At 45.4% G+C, this 24,137-nt stretch overlaps 6 protein-coding genes across 6 annotated transcripts; 3 read left to right on the top strand and 3 right to left on the bottom strand.

Annotated features, from left to right (window-relative positions):
* Positions 1–7,440: 7,440 nt before the first annotated feature.
* LOC128706954 (platelet-activating factor acetylhydrolase IB subunit beta homolog) lies at positions 7,441–8,890 on the bottom strand. Its single transcript, XM_053801902.1, has 3 exons — positions 8,825–8,890; positions 8,300–8,629; positions 7,441–7,722 (listed from the first exon to the last, which is right to left on the bottom strand). The coding sequence occupies exons 1-3, from the start codon at positions 8,888–8,890 to the stop codon at positions 7,441–7,443; spliced, it is 678 nt and encodes a 225-aa protein (XP_053657877.1).
* A 1,663-nt stretch (positions 8,891–10,553) lies between these two features.
* On the top strand, positions 10,554–11,555 carry LOC128719045 (tRNA methyltransferase 10 homolog A). The gene has a single exon (XM_053812669.1). It carries the CDS (start codon positions 10,554–10,556, stop codon positions 11,553–11,555), a length of 1,002 nt encoding a protein of 333 aa, XP_053668644.1.
* Positions 11,556–12,963: 1,408 nt separating this feature from the next.
* Positions 12,964–14,760, bottom strand: LOC128709720 (uncharacterized). The gene is made up of 2 exons (XM_053804733.1): positions 13,158–14,760; positions 12,964–13,085 (listed from the first exon to the last, which is right to left on the bottom strand). Exons 1-2 carry the CDS (start codon positions 14,758–14,760, stop codon positions 12,964–12,966), a joined length of 1,725 nt encoding a protein of 574 aa, XP_053660708.1.
* A 1,353-nt stretch (positions 14,761–16,113) lies between these two features.
* Positions 16,114–18,290, top strand: LOC128719034 (lysine--tRNA ligase). Its single transcript, XM_053812657.1, has 2 exons — positions 16,114–16,154; positions 16,559–18,290. Exons 1-2 carry the CDS (start codon positions 16,114–16,116, stop codon positions 18,288–18,290), a joined length of 1,773 nt encoding a protein of 590 aa, XP_053668632.1.
* Positions 18,291–18,836: 546 nt separating this feature from the next.
* LOC128711614 (NADH dehydrogenase (ubiquinone) complex I, assembly factor 6 homolog) lies at positions 18,837–19,814 on the top strand. The gene is made up of 2 exons (XM_053806498.1): positions 18,837–18,937; positions 19,004–19,814. Exons 1-2 carry the CDS (start codon positions 18,837–18,839, stop codon positions 19,812–19,814), a joined length of 912 nt encoding a protein of 303 aa, XP_053662473.1.
* A 1,106-nt stretch (positions 19,815–20,920) lies between these two features.
* LOC128719627 (tyrosine aminotransferase) lies at positions 20,921–23,689 on the bottom strand. The gene is made up of 3 exons (XM_053813258.1): positions 23,497–23,689; positions 21,352–22,151; positions 20,921–21,271 (listed from the first exon to the last, which is right to left on the bottom strand). The coding sequence occupies exons 1-3, from the start codon at positions 23,687–23,689 to the stop codon at positions 20,921–20,923; spliced, it is 1,344 nt and encodes a 447-aa protein (XP_053669233.1).
* Positions 23,690–24,137: the final 448 nt, after the last annotated feature.

Raw genomic sequence — 24,137 nt, 5'->3', positions numbered from 1 at the left:
CTTCCTCTCGGCTAAGAGGGTTTCGTCAACTTTGGACAAAGTCCATGTCTTAGAGGCGTATGGGAGTATTAGAACTATAAAGGTTGTATATTGTCCCAGATTCGTTCGTCGCAACAGGTGCTTTCAGTGGAGAAGACCTCCCCTGTCCATGTGGACGATCTAAAAGGACTTTAAGGGCAAGGTTGTCTGGTGTCATTCTCATGACGTAACAAGCCCACAGGAGCATCTTCTTTTGGAACGCGGCTAAGAGGGCTTCGTCAGACAAAGTCCATGTCTCAGAGGCGTATTTGAGTACTGGAACTATACTGGAAGTTCTACATTGTAGCAGCTTCTTTCAACGCATCGATTCCCGAAGTTTCCTCCTCCAAGTCACGGATGGTCCTCTCTAGCGTTAGGTTGAAGTGTAGACAAGCTTCTCCTTAGCGCAGATCCTTGGTGATAGACAAGAGCCCTCAGAGTTTTCCATCCACCATCACCTGGCATTTGACGTTGGTCAATCGTGAACTATAAACTGCTGTAAATTGTACTTCAAAGATGTCCTCCTGAAGAAGACAGACAAGATACATTTGCTACTTTTCATTATACATAGGAACTTTGGAATTTTGGAAGAATATGAAAGTATCTGATGTTGTTGAAGCAAAAGCTCAGTTATGAAGTAAACTGGTCCGCCAAATAAAATTATAATACTTCAAAAACCGTACATCACATGCCGCACCGGTTGGGATTTGTAGTCATTATATATTTGGTAAGGTAATTTCGAACCCTACGGTCTACTTCGTTGCATCGCGTTCAACAGTTAAACAAACTCTAAAAATCACGCGAAAGACATGCGAAGCGCAGAACGGCTGAGAGATAAACTTCAGATGCGGTGGAAGTGCTCAAAGCGCATCGTGGGATAAGTCCCCATTCCGAAGCAACAGTGGAATAGGATAACATCCTTCCAGCAGCATCCTCGGGGCTCGGAACGCTTGCCGATGTGGCAGTAAAACGGAAAAGATTTGACCGGAAATTAATTTAAGAATTCTGCAATCTTCTAATTGAAAAAGTTGCTACGTACTCGTCAATAGCGAGTAATTGCACCGGCGCAAATTACCACCATATTCTGTCCCTTCGCCTACTCTGCCGGACATTCCGGCATGTTGCTTGCTGTTGCTGGAGGGTGTTAACTAACCAGACGTCACGGCTCGAGCCTGCATTGGTTGCACTCGGCATGGACTTTTTTCATCGCCTCCCTGCAACGAAGCAAAAGCGACTATAAAAGGTACCGCGATCATGCCTTGGACCCGACTGTCAACTGCAACTATTTGAGTGCTGCGCTTTGACACCAAATCAAATTATAAGATTCATTATTCAGTTCGTTTGTCACTGCCACTGCAAAATGGGCGGGCGCTGCCACCACAGCCATTTGTGCATCGGCGTCCCAAGCCGACGTCTTTTCAACCTGTCAATTCCGAAGCATTTTGTCTTGCGTCACCGTCACTGTTGGGCAATAATAGCAGGTACTGCAGGTAAAGACAGTGCACGGGAATGCTGGTTTACGGCGATTGCCCGTTACGGTAGTAATCTCACGGGAGGCTTTTTGATGTCTTTCAGACATCGGGCACCATCTTGCACCGCTAGATCGCTTTGTGACTTTAATCAACTTCAAACATGTTCGTCTGTTTAATGTCAAAAATATAGCACTTCTAGTTAGCACCAATAGACAATACTGCAACTCTAAAGAGGGAGTCGTGAATGTCTATTTTTAAGAAGAAATCAACTTCAAACTTCAAACTTCATTCCAATAGTGAACTTCAAATCAAAGTTAAGCTCGTTGTCTACCATATCTCAATAATAGATATCTCGAGTGAAGTTGTTGTCTTGCAGTTAAAAAGCCGTCGTCTTTATATCAGATGGCATAGCTCAGTTGCGGGATTTTACTACCAAACCATTACTACCCATCTTGAGCTGAATATCGATCAAAACCCTTACTCAGCTAAACTATATGAACAGAATGCAACGACAAAAGTTTAATGTTTTACAAATGCATTATCGCAAAGTTATACATCGAACACTGTAGTTTTGCATATTTATATCAACAATCAACAAACTTTACTTAGCCACCGAGCACGACGGAAGGAGTGTCGAATTTCCGTCCAACACATAAACCACACGCAGGCTGAAGAACTGCGAAGGAGGGCCACCCCACTTTTCGCAGTGAGATCTATTGAAAGCGAAAGGTTCTGGCGCATTGCAAACCTTACCGACGGTTCGCGACACTGTGGGAAGGGGACGGTGGGGGGGGGGGGGGGACTCACATAAGACCCAGACAATGGACGGTGGTCCGTAGCAGCTGTTCTCGGACCGAAATGGCAGATACTGCAAACAGGCAAGATGGATGATAATACTGAAGTTAAATTAAATTTATGCAAAATAGCATACGAGTAGATGAAATTATTATGATTACTGTTAGAACTGCCGGTGGGTTTGCATGAAACGAAACTGCACAATTGGAACCGGGGCTAGCCGGAAAGAGTTGGTAGTTTTGACGTTTTGCCTGTCCACCTTCTCACCCTCCCTCTTTTCGCCGGTTGCGCATGCAACCTGCAATGGACGGGAAGTGAAATCGCTTAGATTTCAGTTCATTCGCATGGCTTCTTTATCCGAAAGCGAAATGGGACCAACCATAAACATCATTTCTTCGTCCCTTTGGCAAAAGGATTCGATTGAATGGCGAGGAAGTTCCCCCCGGCACAGGAAACTATTTCTTCGGTACATCTTGCCGGCTATATATAAACTGTGGTCACCACTCCCGACAATCCTCCGTGCAGCATAACCCGGGAATAAACTAACCCCCGAACCGATCCGATCTCGTGCTCGCACGAGAAAGTTTTACTTTTCGCATTGTTAAGCTGGAATTAAATTCAATCAAGCTTGTTCAACTCGCTAGACAAACCAATGGAAATCATTCTATACCGTTGTCGTTATTACGGATGCAGGAAATATCGCACTTCTGATTAGAGGGGGGAATAAAAAACACATCCCGGAACTATCCATATCGCAGGATAGACCACTCGTGCTGAGCGTTGAGGTACATATCGAGCACGGCAATTTAGTTAAGAGCTTACAAGCACAAGTACGGCAAAAGCTAGGTGGGGACCAGTTAGAAATGGGAATTGATCTTCGAGCTTCATTTCATTAGAGATATACTTGTTGTTTTTGTTTGCTTAATTTTACACAAGTTAAGGCCATGTTCATTGTATCCGTCTTTGCATGACGTTAGTCCAGGACTGAATATCCGAGGCATACCTCATGAGGAAAATGTTTCTCTTAAGCGCGAATTACTGATGGTCGTAATGAGCATGGATGATTTAAATCTTTCTAGGGAGTGAGTTAATTTAAATCTCCAAAAAGACTTTTTATGACTCTTTGTGATTTAACTCATTCACAAAGAATTGAATCATTCAAAATAAATTAAGACTTAACTCTTCATGACGTCCTTCAAGGCACGATCTAAATGGTGAGTTAACTCTTGTGGGAGTTAACTCGTGATTTAATTCTTCACGGCGATCTTTAACTCACGATTTAAATCGCGAGTTAACTCCAGTGTCAGTCAACTCGCAAATAAATGCTGTACGGCGACCAACGATTTACACTGCGACTCCCACAAGAGTTCTACACGGCGACCATTAAATCGCGATTTAAATCATGAATTAACTCTTGCTCGATTAAACTCTTCTTAAAATTCCCAGTAGAGTTCTTTGCGGCGACCTCCAACTCACGATTCCAATCTTGAATTAACTCTTGTGGGAGTTAACTCGCGATAAAATTCTTCACGGTGACCTTTAACTCACGATTTAAATCGCGAGTTACCTCCCACAAGAGATCTTCTCGTCGACCTTTATCTCTTTAACTTTAAATAATTTCAATCTTGAAGAGTGAGTTTAAGAGTTAAATGTTTATTCTAACTCTTTAACTAGGATTTAAATCCTTGAAAGTAATTTTATTTCCCATCTCTACTTTGTAGGTTTTGAGTACGACTATAGAAGTTTTTAAAACACGACTCCATGTATAGACAACGATGCACAAAATCCCGCGTGACGCACCTTCACCTCATTAGCCAGTGTGTTAGACAACCTGTTCCAGCAATTAAGAGGAAACTTCTTAAATCAACAGGGTGTTTTGTCTGGTATGACACACAGGGTGTTGTGGATGAAGAAGAACTTCTCAATTTTTAACACGAACACGCACTGTGAAAGATGGCGCGAGACCAGACAAAGCGCTAGGCCTAAAGCACAAGGGAGCTCAAAAACAACGGCACAGAATCTCCAAGCCCCTCGTGAAAGAAACGGCCCTTTCATGGACCTTGATAAGGTTATGCGCTTCCCACGACAGGTGCGTTAATATTACAGTCAATAAAATACATTTTCAGAACCGAGCGGAGCAGGACAATTCAAGCCGCCTTTATCTTTCTGTTCCTCCCGTACCAAGACGTTTTCAACTGGCGTGTAGATTCACCAATGGCGTGCGAGTAAATTAAAAATTAATTATTTACTGCTGCTATGGCTTGCAACCGACAAGACAGGAACAGAACAAAGCGAAAAAAACAATCTGAAGGAAACATACTGGTGACATCTGCCACCACAATGGCGTTGGTACGTTGGTCGTTGGTTAGTTTCGCTCCTTCCCGAGCAACAACTTCAACGGAAGATCTGATTAAGAGCCGGGCTATGGTCGGCTTTGCGATAGGGACCATATTAGGTGCAAATGAAAATTTACTTCACCAATCGTGGTGATGTTGACATTGTAAGAATTAGCTTAAGATAATGCTGATGCCGCAGCACAAATCAGAAATACAGAAACAAGACTAATGGGAAAATGTATTATCTTAAGATAAAAATTATGATCGATCAAATCTCATTCGCCGTCTTCCCGTGACAAAGATTGCCTATCTAGGTTACGCGGTGCAGGGCCTTTAGGCTACAAAGAATAATTCTGTTTAAATTAAGTTCATAATACAGTCAACAAAGAGGCTATTATTATTCACCAGCACGTGCTCGGTCGATTATCGATTTCACCGGTACTCTTCATGTAGAAGATACTTATGAAAGTTCGCTTATCCATTGCATAATGCCTTCTTATCGATCAACCACCGGAAGTCGACGCGTTTCAGCGAATAAATCATTAATACTGGTGACAATAATTGCCCCAAAACCTTCAGCTGTGATATACCAAATAGAGACACCACTACCATTATTAAAGATAACATTAAAAATTAAAAACATCAACTTTCTATAAGCGGTAAACCAGCGCCGATGATTTAGTCTACATCATTCAACTGAGAAAATTTGTTTCTTGGAACAAGAAGTTTGGTGCGGCGGTTTGTTCGCTGACTTCGATGCTCGATATACCGAAGTCAACCAACAACACCACGCATTTGCTTCCACAGGCTCATGTTTGGAGGCAGATTTAGTACTCCCGACTTGGCCCTTTTTAAGAAAGAAAGGAAGAAGGCCAATCACCGACTATGTGTTCTCTAAATCTTGTACGAATGTTGATCTTCTACATGCCATATGTTGCAACATTAACGACCGTCCCCCATTAAACGTTACAGCCCTAAGGCGAGCTCGGCTGATCTCGTGCAGACATCTTCCACTCTACAGTATTACGCATTGTCGTATGGTTCGAATTCCATTGAAGAAAGATCCAGGGCGCGATCAATTTCGTTAAAATGTTGTTTTTTATTGATTCGAAAAGGGTGACTTATTCCTCAAAGATTCTTCTTGAAGTCTAACCAAAAGTTGCCTTTTATTCTTTTAGCGATTCAAGGACTATTGATGATTCATGAACCTCCAACGATCTACAGATCTGTGTAATAGATGTTCTGGCTCCTTTATTCCGTTCAAATATCCATGAACTCCTACGATTCTGACATGAAATGCAGAGAAGCACAGTAATTGTTGTCCTGGAGTTCTGGATTCCGAGTGGTTGATTGGATCGGTGATCTGGCCGTCACATGTAGGTGATAGGTAGAGGTAGTTTAACGCAGCTTCAAATTCAGTAAAGTTGCTTCTTTTTATTGAGTTTGTTTTTTTATAGCTTTACAATACTGCCATACTTTCCAGTGCTATCAGCTAGCCATTTACGATGTTCGGTTGGTTTTTTGTTATCAATTTCATGTCGTATATACGACTTGATGGTTTCCTCTTTCAACGATTAAGAAAAATAAATCACAAACTGTATAGTTAACGCAGCTATGATCCTTTGGAATGTACGCATGTGAAACATCCATCTAAGGTTGCATCAGTTTTGTTTTGTTCACATATCAATTCTTAACACAATAAAGCGAATATAACACCATTGCAAACCGTGCATGCAAGCGGTCACTTAAAGGAAGTTATCGTTAAATAAGTAGTATTGAATAAAGCATACGTAAAACTGTTCAAGATGAGATCATTACATTATTCGAATGCTTTCACACGCGCATGTCGTTTGTTTTTTTTTGTTTCGATGTTCGAATTCGCCTTAGAAGGAATGTAATAGTTTAATGTATACATTAAAAGCTCCATAATGCTAATTGCAAAAGAAAATAATCGTAAATAAAAAATAACGTTCCCATGCTAACTACAACCCGAGCTTTGAACAAACCAATTTAAGATAATCGAACGAAAATGTTGTTTTACTGAGTGGAGTTTTTTGTATATCGGCTAAAACAAATCATTAATTTGGTCTTGTTTTAAAGCATCCAGTTTTTCTTCATGTGATGCATTAATCCCTAATGTTTCTTGACCCGAACAAACCCGTTCATAGCTGCCAAAGATATTTTGACGTACGGGTAAGCATTTTATACAGTATGCAAGTCTTTTTGTTTCCCATAACAACAAAACGAAGGAACTACAAAAGTAGCAATAATCGTAAAAGCAATTATAATAACATAAAATAGATAATATATTACTTACAGTAAGAAAAATTCTAGTATCTGTCCTGTTCTACAGTACGCATAGTTACGTTCAAGTAAGAAATAATATACCAGCGGTGTTTTCCTTCGCCGGCATAATGAAATCAACCGGGTTGTGTTTTGCCCGTAATGGAATAATAGCTTTTTGTAAACTACCGATCATTTGGTACTGCCTCACGCCTAATCTTTTTCAATCATTACATTTTACTTATTATTGAATAACATCGCATCGTTGTTCTCGAAACAACATCGAAAAAGTAGTAAATCACCAAAGAAAAAACTATAAAAAAAAACTTCAAAACTAAATCTTCAGATAGCGCAAAATTTCAAAACAATGGAAGAACTCATTAAACCCAACCAACTAGAAGCAACACAAAAACCATCCTTAAAAAACCCAAATTCATACAACAAAGCATTGATCATTGATGCGCTATGGTAGTGGAAAGTTTTAAGGCGGGTTTGTTATGGATTCTTCCTTTTAGCCCACTCCCTGGTCCATGCAACTACTCCGATGGTGTGAGATCACGCTCCCTTTCATTTTCCGTGAGAATTTGATGTAACAGATCGCAAACCGGTTCAAACACCTTTTTGCAGCCAACGTTAGTAAGGTTCAAATAGTCAAACATGTCGTGATGACTGATGGTACCGTCGCTTTGTATTAACCCATTGTCAACGGTCACAATCTGCACCTTGTTGACTCCAATGGATCGTTCGCGGAGTAATCGATTCACCTGATCATTCTTATCCCTTAGCTCGTTCGGTTGCTGTCCACGGGGTAGTAATGTCTGCAATATACATTCATAATGAAATATGATTAATTTCAAACGTAAAACAAGTATTTCTAGAAGCAATGGACAAAATAAAAAAAAAAACAGGAAAGTATAAGCTCTTTAGAAACAAGGCGAAGATATCAACGTTATCCCCAGCATTCGAATTATTCTTTGCCAGCACCATCAATCACTTCTTTTGGGAGATTGCATGCTAGTCAGGACATGACACATGTACAAAACACAAAACAGAGCTGGGTGCTCTCCTAGGTGAGAATTCTTATGAAAAATCACTGAACATTTTCCATTTGTTATAATTTAAATTAAAGTCAAAAAAGCCAAAGAGCTCTTGAAGATGTATAGCCACTAAAAATAGGCCACTAGACTATCCTAATGGCGGTTTGGATTCAATAGTATTTAAGGCACCAGAATTAACTTATCGACTTTTACTTTTCGGCATAACAACAACTTCAAGAGGCCAGCCATTTCTGGCTCTCTTTTACTTGACCCGTAGCCGGATAGATAAAACAAGTCCCGCGTACGGGGGATTGATTCGAATGGGATTTTGTGTCCGGGTCGCACCTTATCGACTTACCGGTAGTATAATGTACACATCAGGCAACTTCTGGCGAATCGTCCGCACCAGCTCGAGGATGCCTTCTGTCACTTCCTCGGCCGAATCTCCGATGTTGTTCGTTCCAGCATGCAGTACGATCGCTTTCGGACGCACATTGTCCAGCTCACCGTTCTGCAGCCGCCACAAAATATTCTGCGTGCGGTCGGAGCGTATGCTAAAGTTAAGGCAGTGCATCGGTACGAAATGCTGGTTCCAATAGTCGGTAAACTGCAGCGACTCGAGTATGCAGTCACCAATAAACATCACGTCCGGGTCTTTCTCCTTGCATTCGGCGACGAAACGTTTGTGCTAAAATGATAGAAAATAGCAAACGGTCTATGAATGTGTTACCTAGCCGGTGGGATGGTATCGAAGCCAAACTCCCAGAAAGCACCTTTCCCAGTAACAGGGTAAGATGCAAACACTGATGATCGGTTGAAAAAAGTTGTTGATGGTAGAGGTCAGTGGAGTGACCGATTCCGTCCTGGTTAGTGTGCTACTTACGATGCTTAACCATCGGTCATCACCGTCCAGGTCTTTGCAAATTGCAGGCAGCGTTGTCGTACTCATGGTGATTATGTCGCCCTATCGTTCGCTTCCCGTGAACGCTCCTTTTCGAAAGATGGAACACTTTAGGACCAGCTTGACAGAGTCGTACGCCGCCAATGAGCAAACGATTCCACGGATGCAGCACGCTGGCAGATAAACAAACCGAAGTTCTTAACACAAACAACTATGTTCCTATGCCGCGTCTACGTGAGATCAGCTATTGTAACTAGCCGAGCCAACTTCTTCACTAATCACGGACGTCCTGGATATTCAGGTGCGATAACAACCAATAAGAAACAAAAGTGCAAGTGTTGTCCGTTGGCAGTAAGTTGTACTTTCTTTTTTCCAAGCTTCGCTTTTGCCTGTGCTAATTACAAGCTTCGTTTGTGTAAGTGAGCACCGCAATGAAACTATACCTATACAGACTCATTATGCCTTCGCACACATTCGCCTCAATGCTGTCATTTCACAACTGCCAGGGCTGCCACGGATAGGGCCCATCTGTCATTGATTTAATTGAAGGAAGAAAATAAAAAAAATCAACTGGGTCATATTTAACCGTTGGTTGAATGACTTTTTTGCTGTTTCCTACAGTTGCACATATTTGAACCAAAAGTTCTTTAATACGCTTACATTATTACTTAACAAAGTAATCTGATTTAACTTTTGAATATCTTCAACCTTGATAACCACCTCATTACATCCTCACCAGCAGAAGAAAAACACAACAATGTAAAAAAACGCCGCTTCGTTGAAACGCGAGTTCATAAGAATTGTACTGAACATCAATGAGACGAAGACGATGTACCGGCCTACCTGGAGACAGTGATGCCTCTGTTTCTCTGTCTTTCTGTACTCCATCCCTTTTTCTCTGCATGTATTTCGGTGTTCTTTATATGTAACCAGCTTGCTACTTTTTTGGGATTTGTAAACCTTGGTATAAACATGGTTGTCATATTTGATTTGATGGGTCGTTATTGGGACCTGTCAAATGCCTTCTTGGATGTCAAATATTCCACCATATGGTATTTGTTATTGCTTGATTGTACCAGAGAAACGTTGTAAGAAATTAACTATTTAAACCGTGTAGTATTTCCCGTTACCACAGACCAGGCCGTATTGATTGATTGATTATATTTTAGTCCGGATAGTCAATCCTATTAACGGGGGAACGGTGGCGTATGCGATTTGTCTCGTTCCTGTCGTGTGAGGACCGGTGCCGCTACAGATACAACAGTGGGCCGTGTCAATAATCTGTATAGTTGCCAAGGAAACAATTGTTTAAGCTACGTGGATATCATACGGTAATTCTAGTCAACAAAGATGCAAATGCAAATTGGAAACATTGTATCTATAGTACCAGCAAAATTTGTTTTTTCAAAACTACGTTGTATTTTATTTGAAGAATAGCATTAAACCTAGCAGCTGCTATCGTTTTTACTAATTTTAGGTTCACATGCAAGAAAAATCAACCCATCAATTATGAGAAGAATTCTAAAGGTACTATAGGCAAACTCAGAATACCAACCGCATCTGCAAAGCAACTACCAATAACAACGTGGTAGAAAGGATCTAATTCCGGATTAGAGAAGCTTTCGAATATCTGTACCTGTGAATTTGAGTTGACTCTGAGTTGACCATATCTCCCACGGTTACAAAAAACAACTCGACAAGAGAGCAAGTTATGGAAAATATTTCCCATTATGATACGGAGAAAGAAGTGCCAACTGTCGACCATGATATCATACCGAAGCAAATGGAATCCACAAACTGTTCGGTAACGTCAATAGCTTCCGTATTGGACGGAGACAAAGAACCCGAGATTCCACAATCCGACCCGGAAGGACGTGATGCAGAAAAGCAAGAGGAAAACAATCAACTTAACACTACGCAGCCGCCGGTGGAACTTTCAAAGCGACAACGGAAAAAGCTGCTCAAACTAGAAAACTGGGAAAAGAAGAAAAAGGAAAAACGCCTGAAGGAAAAGGAAAAGATGCGAACGAAGCGTATCGAAGCCGTCCGGCAAGGACTGCCGGTTCGGAACGGACCAAGCCGTAAGGAGTTGAAACGCCATAAACCTAGCTACACTGAGGCAACAATAGAAATTGCCGTAGACCTTAGCTTCGACCAGATGATGATAGACAAGGATGTGGCTAAATGTGTGAAGCAGCTGTTACGCATCTACACACTTAATCGCCGGTCGGAGCGACCCATTCCGTTGCACTTTGTCGGTATCGAGAAGGGCGGTGCGGTCGAGCGACATCTGGCACGCAACGATGGCTACCAGCACTGGGACGTGCGGTTCAGCAGTGAACATTTTATGCAACTGTTTAAACCATCCAGCCTGGTCTATTTGACGAGCGAGTCGGACAATGTGCTGGATCGACTCGAGACCGGGTGTGTGTACGTGATCGGTGGGTTGGTCGATCACAACCAGCACAAGGGCCACTGTTACCAGCTGGCGCAGCAGCACGGTATCCGGCACGCCCGTTTACCCCTCGCCGAACATCTAGTTATCAAGACGCGCACTATCCTAACGATCAATCAGGTGTTCGAGATATTGCATAGTGTGCACATGGGCAAGGAGTGGCAACCGACGCTGTTGCAGGTGCTGCCGGCACGGAAAGGCGTAATACCGAAATCGTTGGAAGTGGCAAACGATGATCAGACCTTGCGAACAATATGAATTGCAATATTTATGTTTAGTTTTAGTTCAGCAAACTGAATCGGTTAATCGTTTACCCTGCAGTAAATTGTAAATTAATTGTGAAGCACTTCACGTTGGGTCCCTATATGTTGTTTAATGTAGTAAACGAAATAAATGTAAAAATATATTTATAAAAATAACTGTAAAGCACCGTCCCCATTATCATCCAGCCGGTTATATCTATTGTACGAATTAGATTGTATGCCGGTTATATATTGAAGAATTGTAGACTAAACTTGAATACAGAATACCGCTAATTTAAGATTCATAAGTATGTTTAATGTTTAATCATGAGAATTTAGGTTAATACGAAAAACCAATCGAAATCAATATCTGCTACATGTAACACATTCAGACTGAAAACTTGAGGTCGTCCAGGATTGACCATACGGTAGAAAAAGAAATTAGTTTGAAGTTATTGTATTCTATTTTATTTTATTACTGTATCATCACACATGAGCACTGGTCGCGCGCTAGTCGCCCCCAAAAGACCGGAGATTATGATAAAGTGGTGTAAAATGTGTATTGCACATGGACAGGACGAGGTTAAAGTTGAAAATAATCACATCAGTATTTTCAGCAAGGATGTCGTTTCACTGCGCCGTGTTCGCACAACAGCGGGGCATCGTGTACCGTGGAAAACGCATTAATGTTCATCCCTTCTGATGAACGGATACATTACGCTAGTGTTGTTCTCTCCTTATCTGTACCGTTTAGTATTAGTCTTAAATAATGTAGCTAAAGATGTTTATGTTCCTAAAAAGCTAGACAAAAAAAACATAGGAAAACACTATCGCTAAGCTGGAGTTATTTTGCGCGAATGCGCTTACTCTTTGGCAATCAATTTCCTCCCGGTTCCTCTGTTCCGATTGGGATTTTAAGGACTAGATAATTGAAAGTATTATCATTATAGCTGTTCACATCATCAGCTCTTTAATAGTTATTGCGAAAGAAGAGACTCGGCAGTGGTACTAGACCCTGTCGCTCTTTCCTTTAGCGTTGGTGTGACCCTCGACATGCAGAATGCGAATATCTTTTAATACTAATAACACCGATTTGTGCATGTTACACTATCTGCAGATTGTTGCTCCCTTTCATCTTAGTAGTTCATATGGGCATATAGTAACTAAAATGATTAAGCGTCACGTACACCCATTAAGGTGAGAGTTGGTGCCTTCACCTACTTGAAATGCAAATGCTTCCGTTTTTTTCGTTTGCTATGTTCGCATAAATTTCTTAGGCCTGTCGCAACTTTACTTGTAAGTATTGGAAAGGAAACGAATAAAAAGGGGCTTATGTAGTCCCGAAATGTCACCGCTTGTGCAACTAGTGTAGTTATGGTTTTAAAACATTTTATCGTAAAGGTTCCGTTGTTCAGGTTTATAGCTTAGTTCAATGCCGTCTCGGTGCCTCCAGATACCTCGCTACCCTTCCACGATGAGACCGGTATATGTGGAGCCGGAAGACAGTTGCGCAGCATCTGCAGCAGCTGGATGGTGTCGAACAGAGCTGTAAGATAGAGCGAGAAAACAAAAAGGAATAAAAATGGTGTCAGCGAAACTTTACAGTGACGCTGTATACTTTTCTGGAGGCTCTCCGACTGTTTGCCGTACGGTTTGCACATGCTCGGCCGTATGAACGTCTTCATCTTGGCAATGTTACGCATCAGCTCGCTGAACGCGCGGATAATTTTGTCCTGACTGATGGCGACACCATCGCCCCGATCCTGACTCCACGCACCGTTGTGCAGTGCCAGCAGCTCACTGCTGGCCGTGGACACACACTCGTGCGGATCGATAGCGCCGCGCATGTAGTCCGACAGCTTGTGCCCGGTGTCCATGTTGACCGTCTGCAGCGGCGGCTGACTAAGGTGGGCTTGCATTGCTAGCTGCTGCTGATGTTGCTGTTGCTGCTGCTGTTGCTGTTGCGGTTGCGGTTGGTTCATCATTGCCGGTATAAGTGGTCCAACAATGGTGGGCGGTTGAGTGTGTTGTTGCTGTTGTTGGGATACTGGTGGTGGTTGTGATGGTGATTGCTGTTGCGGCTGTTGCTGCTGTTGCTGTGTATGGTGGAGATGATGATGGGACGCATTGCTCGACTGCAGGGCTTGGGTTTGATGTTGCTGAAGCAAGGTAGCGGCCTGCTGCTGTTGTTGCTGCTTACTGATCACCCCAGCGCCCAACACACCTGTGCCAACGACGTGCGATGGTGGTGCAATATGGGCCGCCTCGAAATGTTTTTGCTTGTCTTGGAGATGCTGTAACATGCGCTGCTTATCAAAAGCCGATAGATTGCTAAACCCATCGAACGGAGGCGCTTTTGGAGGAACGATGGCACGATTTTGTTGTTGCTGTTGCTGTTGTTGCTGGAACAGAGCCGCATTTATGTGGGGCTGTTGATGTTGTGGGGAAGCGGTCGTTTTCGTGTGTTTTACCTGACCCAATAATGCTTTGGAAGGATCGCGTTCATTTGCACCCAGCTCAAAAAGGCCTGCATTCTGCTGACCTAGCTGCTGTTGGAGATGTGTTAGATACTCGGCCGAGTTAAGGTGTCCTCCCGGTCCTCCGGGTGGACCTCCAGTTCCAGCGCTACTACTACCGCTCGCACCGAAAGATGGTTGGTCAATGAACGAACCCACACCTAATTGTCCCTTGTAGTACCGACAGGCCGGACTTGGGCACGATTGAACCACCTCCACAATGAACTCCTTCTCCATGCCGAAACTATCCCGGCCGATCGTGTACGAATCCATTACGGCGCGGACCGTCGCCTCAATGCTGAGATGCAACCCGTGCGGTCCGGACATGTGTTTCAACATAACTGCATTCGCAAAATGTTCGTACGGTAGCACAATTTTACCGGTCTCGCGCAACACCAACCGGCCCTGATTGTCCAACGCAACACGGCTCGCCAACGCTTGCAGGTATGCCGCACTCGGCAGAATCGGTGTGTCCTTTAGCTCGGCAAAACATTGCAACAGCTCGACCGACGGGTTCCAGCCCTTGTTCTGCAAGTACAGCTGCAGCAGCATGTACAACTTCTCCGTAACATAGCCAGCGCCCTGGTCGGTTCCACCGACCGAATGTCCACTTCCGGTTCCTGCCGCTCCATTCACAACACCACCACCAGCTAGTGGGGCGTGCGATTTACTAATAGGAATTTTTAATGCTTCGGAAAAATCCATCGATACGCCTTGGTGTTTCAGCTTACTGTCCGATCAACGTAGATACCACACAGAGCACACCAAACTAATGCCAAAAAATGAAAGAAGTGCATGGAGATTATTTTACAGCAAAAAAAAAACTACACAATTTTTATGTGCTTAATTACCTAAACCGCAATCATGCTTCAGTATATTTGGTTGGATGGCATGGGTAAAGTCGCTTGGAAGACAGCCTACTATTTATCCAAACTTTAGTGCGGCATCATGCATGGTGAATGATACTTTCCTGCAAAACACTCCGCGACTCGAAGAACGATTCCAAAAATTCCTATGCACGCAAAAAGCCCACCCAAGACACCACCCGCACCCACCTAAACAAACAGAAAATTCTTTTCCACGCAGGGAGGAGAAAAAGAGAAAAACATTTTGACGGCACCAAGCTGTTAAGCTTTATACAGCAAAGGTAAACCTATTTTTATTTGATAACATTTTGGATAATATTCCTTGATCGGGAAATCGAACCCGAGTTAAAGTTTGCATATTTTTAACAAAACTTTAAGACCGTAATTCCGTAACCATGCATACAGACATAAAATAGAAGAGACAGTGTAAACTATTTCAAATATTCGATTTATCATTTGTATTTCTATGTTCGTAGCTGCAGTTCACATACGCACTGTTAAAATCGACACATTTGACGGAAAAAACGCGCAAAACGATTACTTTCCTAGAAAGGAAGTAAGCTTTCCCATTCTTTCGTGCTCTTTCTCTTTCACATCCATTTTGAGACAGTTTTGTGTACTGTCGTTTTTTTCAGAAGCTCATCTGGTGTGCGTCAAAAATAAAAGAAACACTCCTCTTGGCAAGCGAGCTGTCAAATCGTATGAAAATCGTTGGGCTTCTTCTCGGCTCCTTCTCGGCTCCTTGGTCAATGACGTCACTTCGAAAAAAAGCCCAATAACACACGAAAATGCTGTATAACTGAAAAAATGCATTGCAATTAGCAGGGAGTTGACCTACTTTCGATGTTTTACACAAATTTACTTACTTTTTTTACTTTTTCTTTTTTTTTACGTAAATCCTGCGCCCCCTATGGCAAACACAAACTGCGATCCCATATAACAAAACCCAAGACCCAGGAAAGGGGGACAGCAATATGGTGTTAAAGTGAGATGTCATGAGAAATCCATCAGGGATACACGCAGCGCTCCCCGCCGCGTTCGTCCGGTATTGTGTATGGTCTATCATTACATTCTCTCACGGTTCGATTATTCATCTGGTTATTCGTAGAAGGCTGCGTTATTGCCGCATTTTTCGCTCCTAAAACTAACTCCAGTCAACGGTAAATTGTGAATTCGCTGCCCATTGTGAAGAATGGCCGACAGCAAGCAAAGTGAAGAGAAATTATCGAAGAAGTAAGTGTAAATGGTTTAATGTTAATACGCGCACAAATTTCGTTCTGCTCGTTCTTTTTCCGCTACAGCTTAGGATACACGTGCACATCGCGACGTGGATGTCGACACGATAGTTCGTAATAGTGGTTCGGTGCGAAGAAAAGTACCGAAAAGATTATGCTGGCACTAGCACGGCGTACTGTGTCGGTATGGAATCCGCTCCACAGGACGGTACCGGTGGTTCCGTCGTCCGTGCAAACGCTCCTGGGCACAACAGCCATGGTGCGATGGAAATCGAAACGACAGAAAATGTACTCAACACGCTAAAACCAATCGATTACTTTACGCTCCCGCGGTTCGGAAAACGCTGAAACACAGTGGCCACTAAAATTGTATGTTCTCTTTTTCTTCTTGTATTATTCCAGTGAGCTTAAGCGCCGGCTTAAGGCGGAAACGAAGGAAAAGGAAAAGCAGGAGAAATGCTTGCTAGCAAAGAACGCACAAGCCGCCGAGAAGTCCAATGCATCCAACCAGAAGAAGGTACTGGTTAAGGAAAATTTGGAAGAGATTTCCCCGAATGAGTACTTTAAGCTAAGGAGCGCGGCAGTGGCTGAACTGAAGAAGAATCCAGAGACGCACCCGTACCCACACAAGTTCAGCGTCACGATCTCGCTGGAAAAATTTATCGAACAGTACAGTGCCCTCCAAGACGGTGAAACGTTGGACAATGTAACTGTGAGTGTCGCCGGCCGTGTGCACGCGATCCGTGAGTCGGGCGTGAAATTGATCTTTTACGATCTACGCGGCGAAGGCTTAAAGTTGCAGGTGATGGCGAACGCAAACATGTACGAAAGCGAGGAACTGTTCTACGAAGAGACTGCACGATTGCGCCGCGGTGACGTCATCGGTGTGACCGGTGTGCCGGGCAAGACCAAAAAGGGTGAGTTGTCCGCGATGGCCAAGAGAATAAAATTGCTCTCACCGTGTCTGCACATGCTGCCCCATCTGCACTACGGTCTGAAGGATAAGGAGACAAGGTTCAGGCACCGGTATTTAGATCTGATAATGAACAACAACGTGAGAAACATTTTCGTGACGCGTTCGCTCATTATCAGCTACGTGCGGAGGTTCTTCGACCAACTCGGTTTCCTGGAAGTGGAAACACCGATGATGAATATGATTGCGGGCGGTGCGACGGCTAAACCGTTTGTCACGCACCACAACGACCTGAACATGGATCTGTTTCTGCGCATCGCACCGGAGCTGTATCTGAAGATGTTGACCGTCGGTGGGTTCGACAGGGTGTACGAAATTGGGCGCCAGTTCCGCAACGAGGGTATCGATCTGACGCACAATCCGGAGTTTACAACCTGCGAGTTTTATATGGCATATGCGGATTACAACGACATTATCGAAATCACGCAGTCGCTGCTATCGGGGATGGTGAAGGCGATTCACGGATCGTTCAAGATCAAGTACCATCCGGATGGTCCGGAGGGGCAGGAATACGAGATCGATTTCACGCCGCCGTTCAAGCGCATCTCGATGATCAGCTCGCTGGAGGAGATACTGAAGGTGCAGTTCCCGGCAGCGGACGAGCTGCACACACCGGAGGCGGCCCGGTTTCTCGATGCGCTCTGTGTAAAGCACGATGTTGAGTGTAAGCCACCGCGCACGGCTGCCCGTTTGCTGGACAAACTGGTGGGTGAGTTTTTGGAGGAGATGTGCATCAATCCGACGTTCATCTGTGACCATCCGCAAATTATGAGTCCGCTCGCGAAGTATCATCGTCAAATTCCCGGGATAACCGAACGCTTCGAGCTGTTCGTGATGCGCAAGGAGATCTGCAACGCGTACACCGAGTTGAACGATCCAGCCGTGCAGCGGGAACGGTTCGAACAGCAAGCGGCAGACAAAGCAGCCGGTGACGATGAGGCACAGATGGTGGATGAAAATTTCTGCACAGCGCTCGAGTACGGATTACCTCCGACCGGTGGCTGGGGTATGGGTATCGATCGGTTGACGATGTTCCTGACCGATTCGAACAACATCAAGGAGGTGCTTCTATTTCCGGCCATGAAGCCGGACGATCCAAACCGAACCAAACCGAGCATTGCTGGATCGGCGGGAAATGGAGGTGAGTCGTCGGAAGTGTAGGTTTGCTTTAGACGCGTACGGACATTGAGAATGTCGGCAACATGCTTATCTTGTTTGCATTATGCATTGTATCATTTCGATTAAATATTAATTGAAAATGTTAATCAAATTATTGTTGATCAGTTTTAAATTATTGAGAAATTATCGAGGGTCAAATTTATGGTCAAGACATTTTTCAGTTATACATCCAATTGGGAAGATATGTATGTACAGCAAATTTTCTCCTAGTCGAAAAACGAAAGTCCTTCGTCAGTTATTCTCAGATTTATATTGATTATATACATTATTCAATAAAATGATGAAATTTACTGCATGGTTTGCTATAGCAGTCACGCATTCAGAACTATTTTTACACGTGCCATCAGCAGCTGTTACCCAATGGGGAACTGTCAAAACAGATTGTTTTGTTGTCGGTTTCATCGCCCTTCGTATAGTGCGTATTGTTGACAGCGTCGCGAGGAAAGTGCAGCCGGTGTTTATTGTCCACAGATTCAGTATGAATAATTAAAATCCCTGTGCTGCAGTTTACTGAAAAATTGCTGTAAGATGTGGTGCTTCCAGATATTCAGAAATGCCTCCGCTGGAAGTCTCAAACGAATGGCATCTAGCGATGCGGCATCACAGAACGTTTGCCTAAACCTTGTTAGGTAAGTCACCAAACATATTGATTGCATATAACGCATATCACCATCAAGAATTTCTCGCTCCTGCAGGAACCATGATAAGGAAAATTTTCTCTGCACACTGCTCCTCAAGAATCCACAGCGTCGCAATGCGTTTGCTGTCCGGGCATTCAACGTTGAGGTAGCGAAGGTTAGCGAGAAGGTATCGGCCGGCAATGTCGGTGTGATGCCGCTCAAATTTTGGGAAAACACAATCACCAGCTTGTACCGGAGCGATGGTACATCCGTGCCGGACCATCCCGTCATACACGAACTCCAGCAGGCAGTACGCGAGCACAAGCTTTCGAAAATGTACCTACAGCGATTGGTTAGCGCACGGGCTAATGCGAACCTGCACTTTCTCACGGTGAAACAGCTGGAAGATTACGCCGAACATGCGGTATCGAGCGTGCTCTACCTGTTGCTGGAAGTGCACGATACGCGCAACGTGCACTGCGATCATGCCGCGTCCCATCTCGGCAAGGCGCAGGGTATCGTGAATCTGTTGCGCTCGATCCCGTACCAGACGCGCCGCAATGCGGTACCGATCCCGCAGGAGGTGCTAATCGCGCAAGGTGTGAACCAGGAGCGGATGGTGCGCAACCGGCCGGACGATAAGGGCGTGGAGGAGGTGACGTTCAGTTTGGCCAGTGTCGCTTTTCGCCATCTGGAGAAGGCGAAGGGTTTGCTGAAATCGGTACCACGCACGGTCAAACCAATATTTCTACCGGTTGTCACTATCGAGCGTTATCTGCAGCGATTGCGACTTGCCAACTTTCACCTCACAGATCCAAACGTAATGCGCACGGATTCGTTACTACCGTTGGTGCTGTACTGGCGGAAATTACGTGGGAACTATTAAACACACATTTGACTGGCCAGCTGTAGAAGCGTAGTGATGTATAATAAATTAAAATGGCAAAAAAGGTGAAAAATCAACACGCCATTGCTGTTTCCTTTAAACTGTGTGTGGTACGCCTCAACAGGTAGTCACAGGTGGATACTGTGGATGAGTTCGAAGCCGCACTGTCTCGGGTCGGCAAGGCATTACGTAAATGCTACAGGTGACAAAGTTGCGCGTAGCATACAGCTCCCTCACTGGAACCTTGTTGGCCGTGATCGAGTACGAATGGCTGATGATGCTTGATGCACTACAATCTTTTTTAAGCCACACTTACCAGTTGAATTGGTACGGTGAGCAGGGAGATAAAAATAATCTTCAACCCTTCACCACACATATATCGACAGGCACTCTCCATGCACAGCCACCTGCCTTGTTGTCAACAGACATCCTTTTTTTGCAACGTTGGCCCGCAACAATATAGTTTCTTCCTGACTGTTCAAATACTTTATTTGTTTGGCACACGGGTATTACCTTGGAAAAATGACTTATGGCTGCAGATAGTCGAAGTTCAAATAAGAATGAAAGTCTCTAAATATAGGAGTTTAGAAAATGAGTTGAATGAATGGAAGGTACAGCCTACCTTGACATCAAGAAGAATTACATTGGAATTGGAGAATTACAAGTGGAGATCTATCGGATAAACACCGGGAGTCAATAATCCAGAGATTTTATGGAAAAGGGGGAGATACCTCAGTCAAACCCCAAGATGTCCAGAGGCAATCACTCTACTTAAGTGTCTTCCATATGATTAAACCGGGTGAAAAGTTTGAGTGAGACGAAAAATTCTTGTCATCATTGGTTCGCTAAAACAATTACGAAAGCTAACATCTCGAATTAGGGTAGTGATAGATATTTTGAATATCTTCCCAAACTTCCTAACCAAACTGTGAATTTGCGAGATAACGTGCTGTTGCGGTATAGAAAGATGCGTACGTAAAAAAAGAAAAAAATATGCACCTTTATTTCCCAAGATAGAAAGATAGCTTACACACTTAATATGTAGTGAGGATAAGATCTCTCTAAGTAAATCTCTTTCTACCACATGGTCCCGACCGGTTGTGGTTTCACAGCTGTGTCATCTGATTGAGCAGTCCGTTCTGTTGCTGCAGCAGGATGTCGTTGTCGAACTTATAGTGCTGTTCGCAGAACTCCTCCAATCGCTTCACAGCCTCGACAATCATCTCCTCCGGCACGGTCAGCACCAGTCGGAAGTAGTTCGGATATTCGAAACACTGGCCGGGCAGACAGAACACGCTCTGCTCGTGGACGAGCGCCTCGACGAAGCTCAGGTCGGTTTGGAACTCGGGAAAATGTTCGACATCGATGCCCACCATCATGTACATCGCGCCACCGGGCATGATCGGGTTGAGGCCGCGTATCTGCTTGATCCCCTTGTACGCCAGCTCGGCGTGACGCTGCAATGGAATAGAAGACGTAAACGGATGGAACCGTGCTGAAAGCAGACTCTCTCTGGCTGGTGGAAGCAAAAACGTACGTGCAATGTGGCGACTAGATCGTCGAAGAAGTCGTGCGGTGTGTTGTCAAGAATGGACGGCAGCGCGCGCTGCACCAGCGTGTTGCTGCCCAGAATGCGCACGGAGAGGTTCGCTAGACCGCGGCGCACCTCACCGAACACACCGTCCCGGTCGTGGACGATGATCCAGCCCATGCGCCAGCCGGGTACGAGGAAGCGCTTCGTCAGTCCACCGCAGGACAGCACCGGCACCCGGTTGGACAGCGAGCTGACCGAGTGGAACTCATGGTCGGGGAAGACGAAATGTTCGTAGATCTCGTCCGCAATGATCGGCACAAAATGGCGCTCGGCAATGTCGACGATCGCCTCGAGATGGGCCCGTGGGAAGACGCTACCGCACGGGTTGCCCGGATTGGTGACGACCAGCGCGCACGTCTGCTCGTCGATCAGCTGCTCCAGCTGGACCAAATCCGCCTCCCAGTTGCGCTCCGGCAGCAGATCGTACGTGCGGCACTCGATACCGAACCCTTCCGCCAGGGTGCGATAGATCGAGAAGCCCGGTTTCGGTATCAGTATGTTCCTGCCCGGGCCACCGAGCACCGAGATGCAGAGGTCCAGGGAGCTGCTGCACCCGCTGCACAGGATCACATCGTTCGGCGTCACTGGGCCCTGGTGCTGCACGTACCGGGCGACCGCCTCCCTCGCCTCCAGGTGACCGTTCGCTGGCGCATACCCGTTCCCGGTGCCGTCTTCGACCGCCTGGCGGATCGCTTCGACTGTTTCCGGCGATGGTTTGAGGTTCCCGAACGTGGTCGGATCTCCTGAGGAATGGACAACAGGGGCCGACGGCAAGAGGGTAAATTTTTGGACCAGTAAAGCTAACAAACCACCCAAGTGGAGTGGAGGGAAACGAACGGAAAAGACGAAAGCGCACTCTTACGACCCCAACAGCCCCCCAAAAACAGTTCCAAACGTGTGGACGACTTCCACCCCGGGAGAAGGGAAGAAAACAGGAGCAAACTGGATTGGGCATCGCCATCAGAATTTGCCTAAAGTGAAAGCAACACACTATCACACCGAACGAAGATGTTCGGCACTGCGGGTAGACTCCGTCAAGGTTCCACCCCTCTGCTCCACGCTGAACGTGTTTTTTTGTTTATTTTATAAACATTTTCGGCAGTTGTGGATGGAGGCGGTAGAATCTCTTAGTTTCAGTGTCGTGAACCGTGTACGTCTAGATCAGAATGTGGCGCAAGGTGTCTGCTACGTTGGGAACGAATTACGATAAGATATCTCCACTCCACAACGGAGGAACACGCGACAACAGAGAAATGTCGCACGGTGACGTTCGGCTCTGGAATTCAGGATTTTACTTGGTGAATACCTTTTTTCTCTCGAACACGAACCACGTCCATCACGCTCGGTCCCTCCCCAGCACCCGGGCCTCGCCGTGTATTCTTGAACGGTCCTGCCGTGTCGGTGCTACGAGGTGCACGAAAAACCCGAATCTTCGAAAACCAGTTTGTTTGTGCCCACCGGGTCCGATCCGGTTGCCGATTGGTGTCGGGCGCGTACGGGTTATATCGCGCACCCTTCGCGATATGGCGCGATTGGCGCAGCAGAGCCAATCGCAGTGTCGTCCCCGTCAATAAAAAAATCGAAACGAGCTCCTTCCCTGCTGCTCAACAACGCCTCCGCTGTATCCATGCGCCGCCTGACAAAGCAGTTTGGGCACTATGCAAATATAGGCGGGCTGGGAGGGGGGGTGGGGGGTGGGGGGGGGAGCTAGAAAACGACTAATCTCTGTGACGAAGTGACAACTGCAGAAGCAGGTCCGCCGTTTGGCGTGTGACGGGGGTGTACCACCCCCAGAGGTATTTAGAAATACATCAACTCCACCGCGGGTGTGTGCGCATCGGACAACGGAGTGGCGTGATCGACGACCACCACCAACACGAAGCGCCACCGGCATGTGGAATTGGAGGTTTGGTAGCTCCAGAAGGGAATCACTGAAAACCACTCCGCGTAAGTCGATTGCGCAAGTAGTTCTGGGAGAAGACTGTTGGGGGTGTGAGAATTTCCCTGGGATTCCTCAACGGCACTGTGCTTTCTTGGAGCCGTTCGGACGAATGTCCTCACGATTTTGCGCGGTGCGCTGGACCTTACCTATGGAGAGCGCGATCAGCGGTTTGTTCGGGTTCGGTTGGATGTTCAGTCCCTCGACGATGGCACGGATCGGGTTATGCGTGAGCCGGGCGAAGTCCGAAACTGCCACGTTCCATCGGTTGCGCTTGCTTTTGATCGGGCGCTGGGCGTTGAGTTGGTGTAGCGTCGTTGGTAGATCGGCCAGATCTTTCATAGTCACCAAAGCGGAGGTTGGCTGCGAACAGCTTGTCTGACCCTGTGGTGTTTCTTTTTTTGTGTTTTGTTTTGCTTTTTGGTGTTGCTTCTCCCGAATGTCCGTCGATTCTTCCTTCTCCAATGGCCACCAGGTGTGGATCGCAAATGTCCTCGCCCACCGGGACGCACGCTAGGATATCTCACTAGAGCTGTCGCTCGACTAGTCTCTCAGACGACCAGCAACACCACGTACCTCACGTCCTTACTCGAACAAGCGGTTGAAAGTTGTGCATTCGGCCGTAGGTTATTGGCGAGTTTGGTATCGCACATCAAAGTCAACCACGTACTTGAGCACGGGCCCCTTTTCGCGTCAGACAGGACACTCGGTAAAAGGTTGGCCAAATTCTTACATCAAGGCACTGTTTTGCGCACTTCTCGGATGGAAACAAAGGACCCCAAAAATGCAC

Source organism: Anopheles marshallii, chromosome X (assembly GCF_943734725.1).
Source record: "Anopheles marshallii chromosome X, idAnoMarsDA_429_01, whole genome shotgun sequence".
Taxonomy (NCBI): Eukaryota; Metazoa; Arthropoda; class Insecta; order Diptera; family Culicidae; genus Anopheles; species Anopheles marshallii.
The sequence above is the reverse complement of the archived record's forward strand: the minus strand, read 5'-3'. Positions and strand labels throughout refer to the sequence as shown.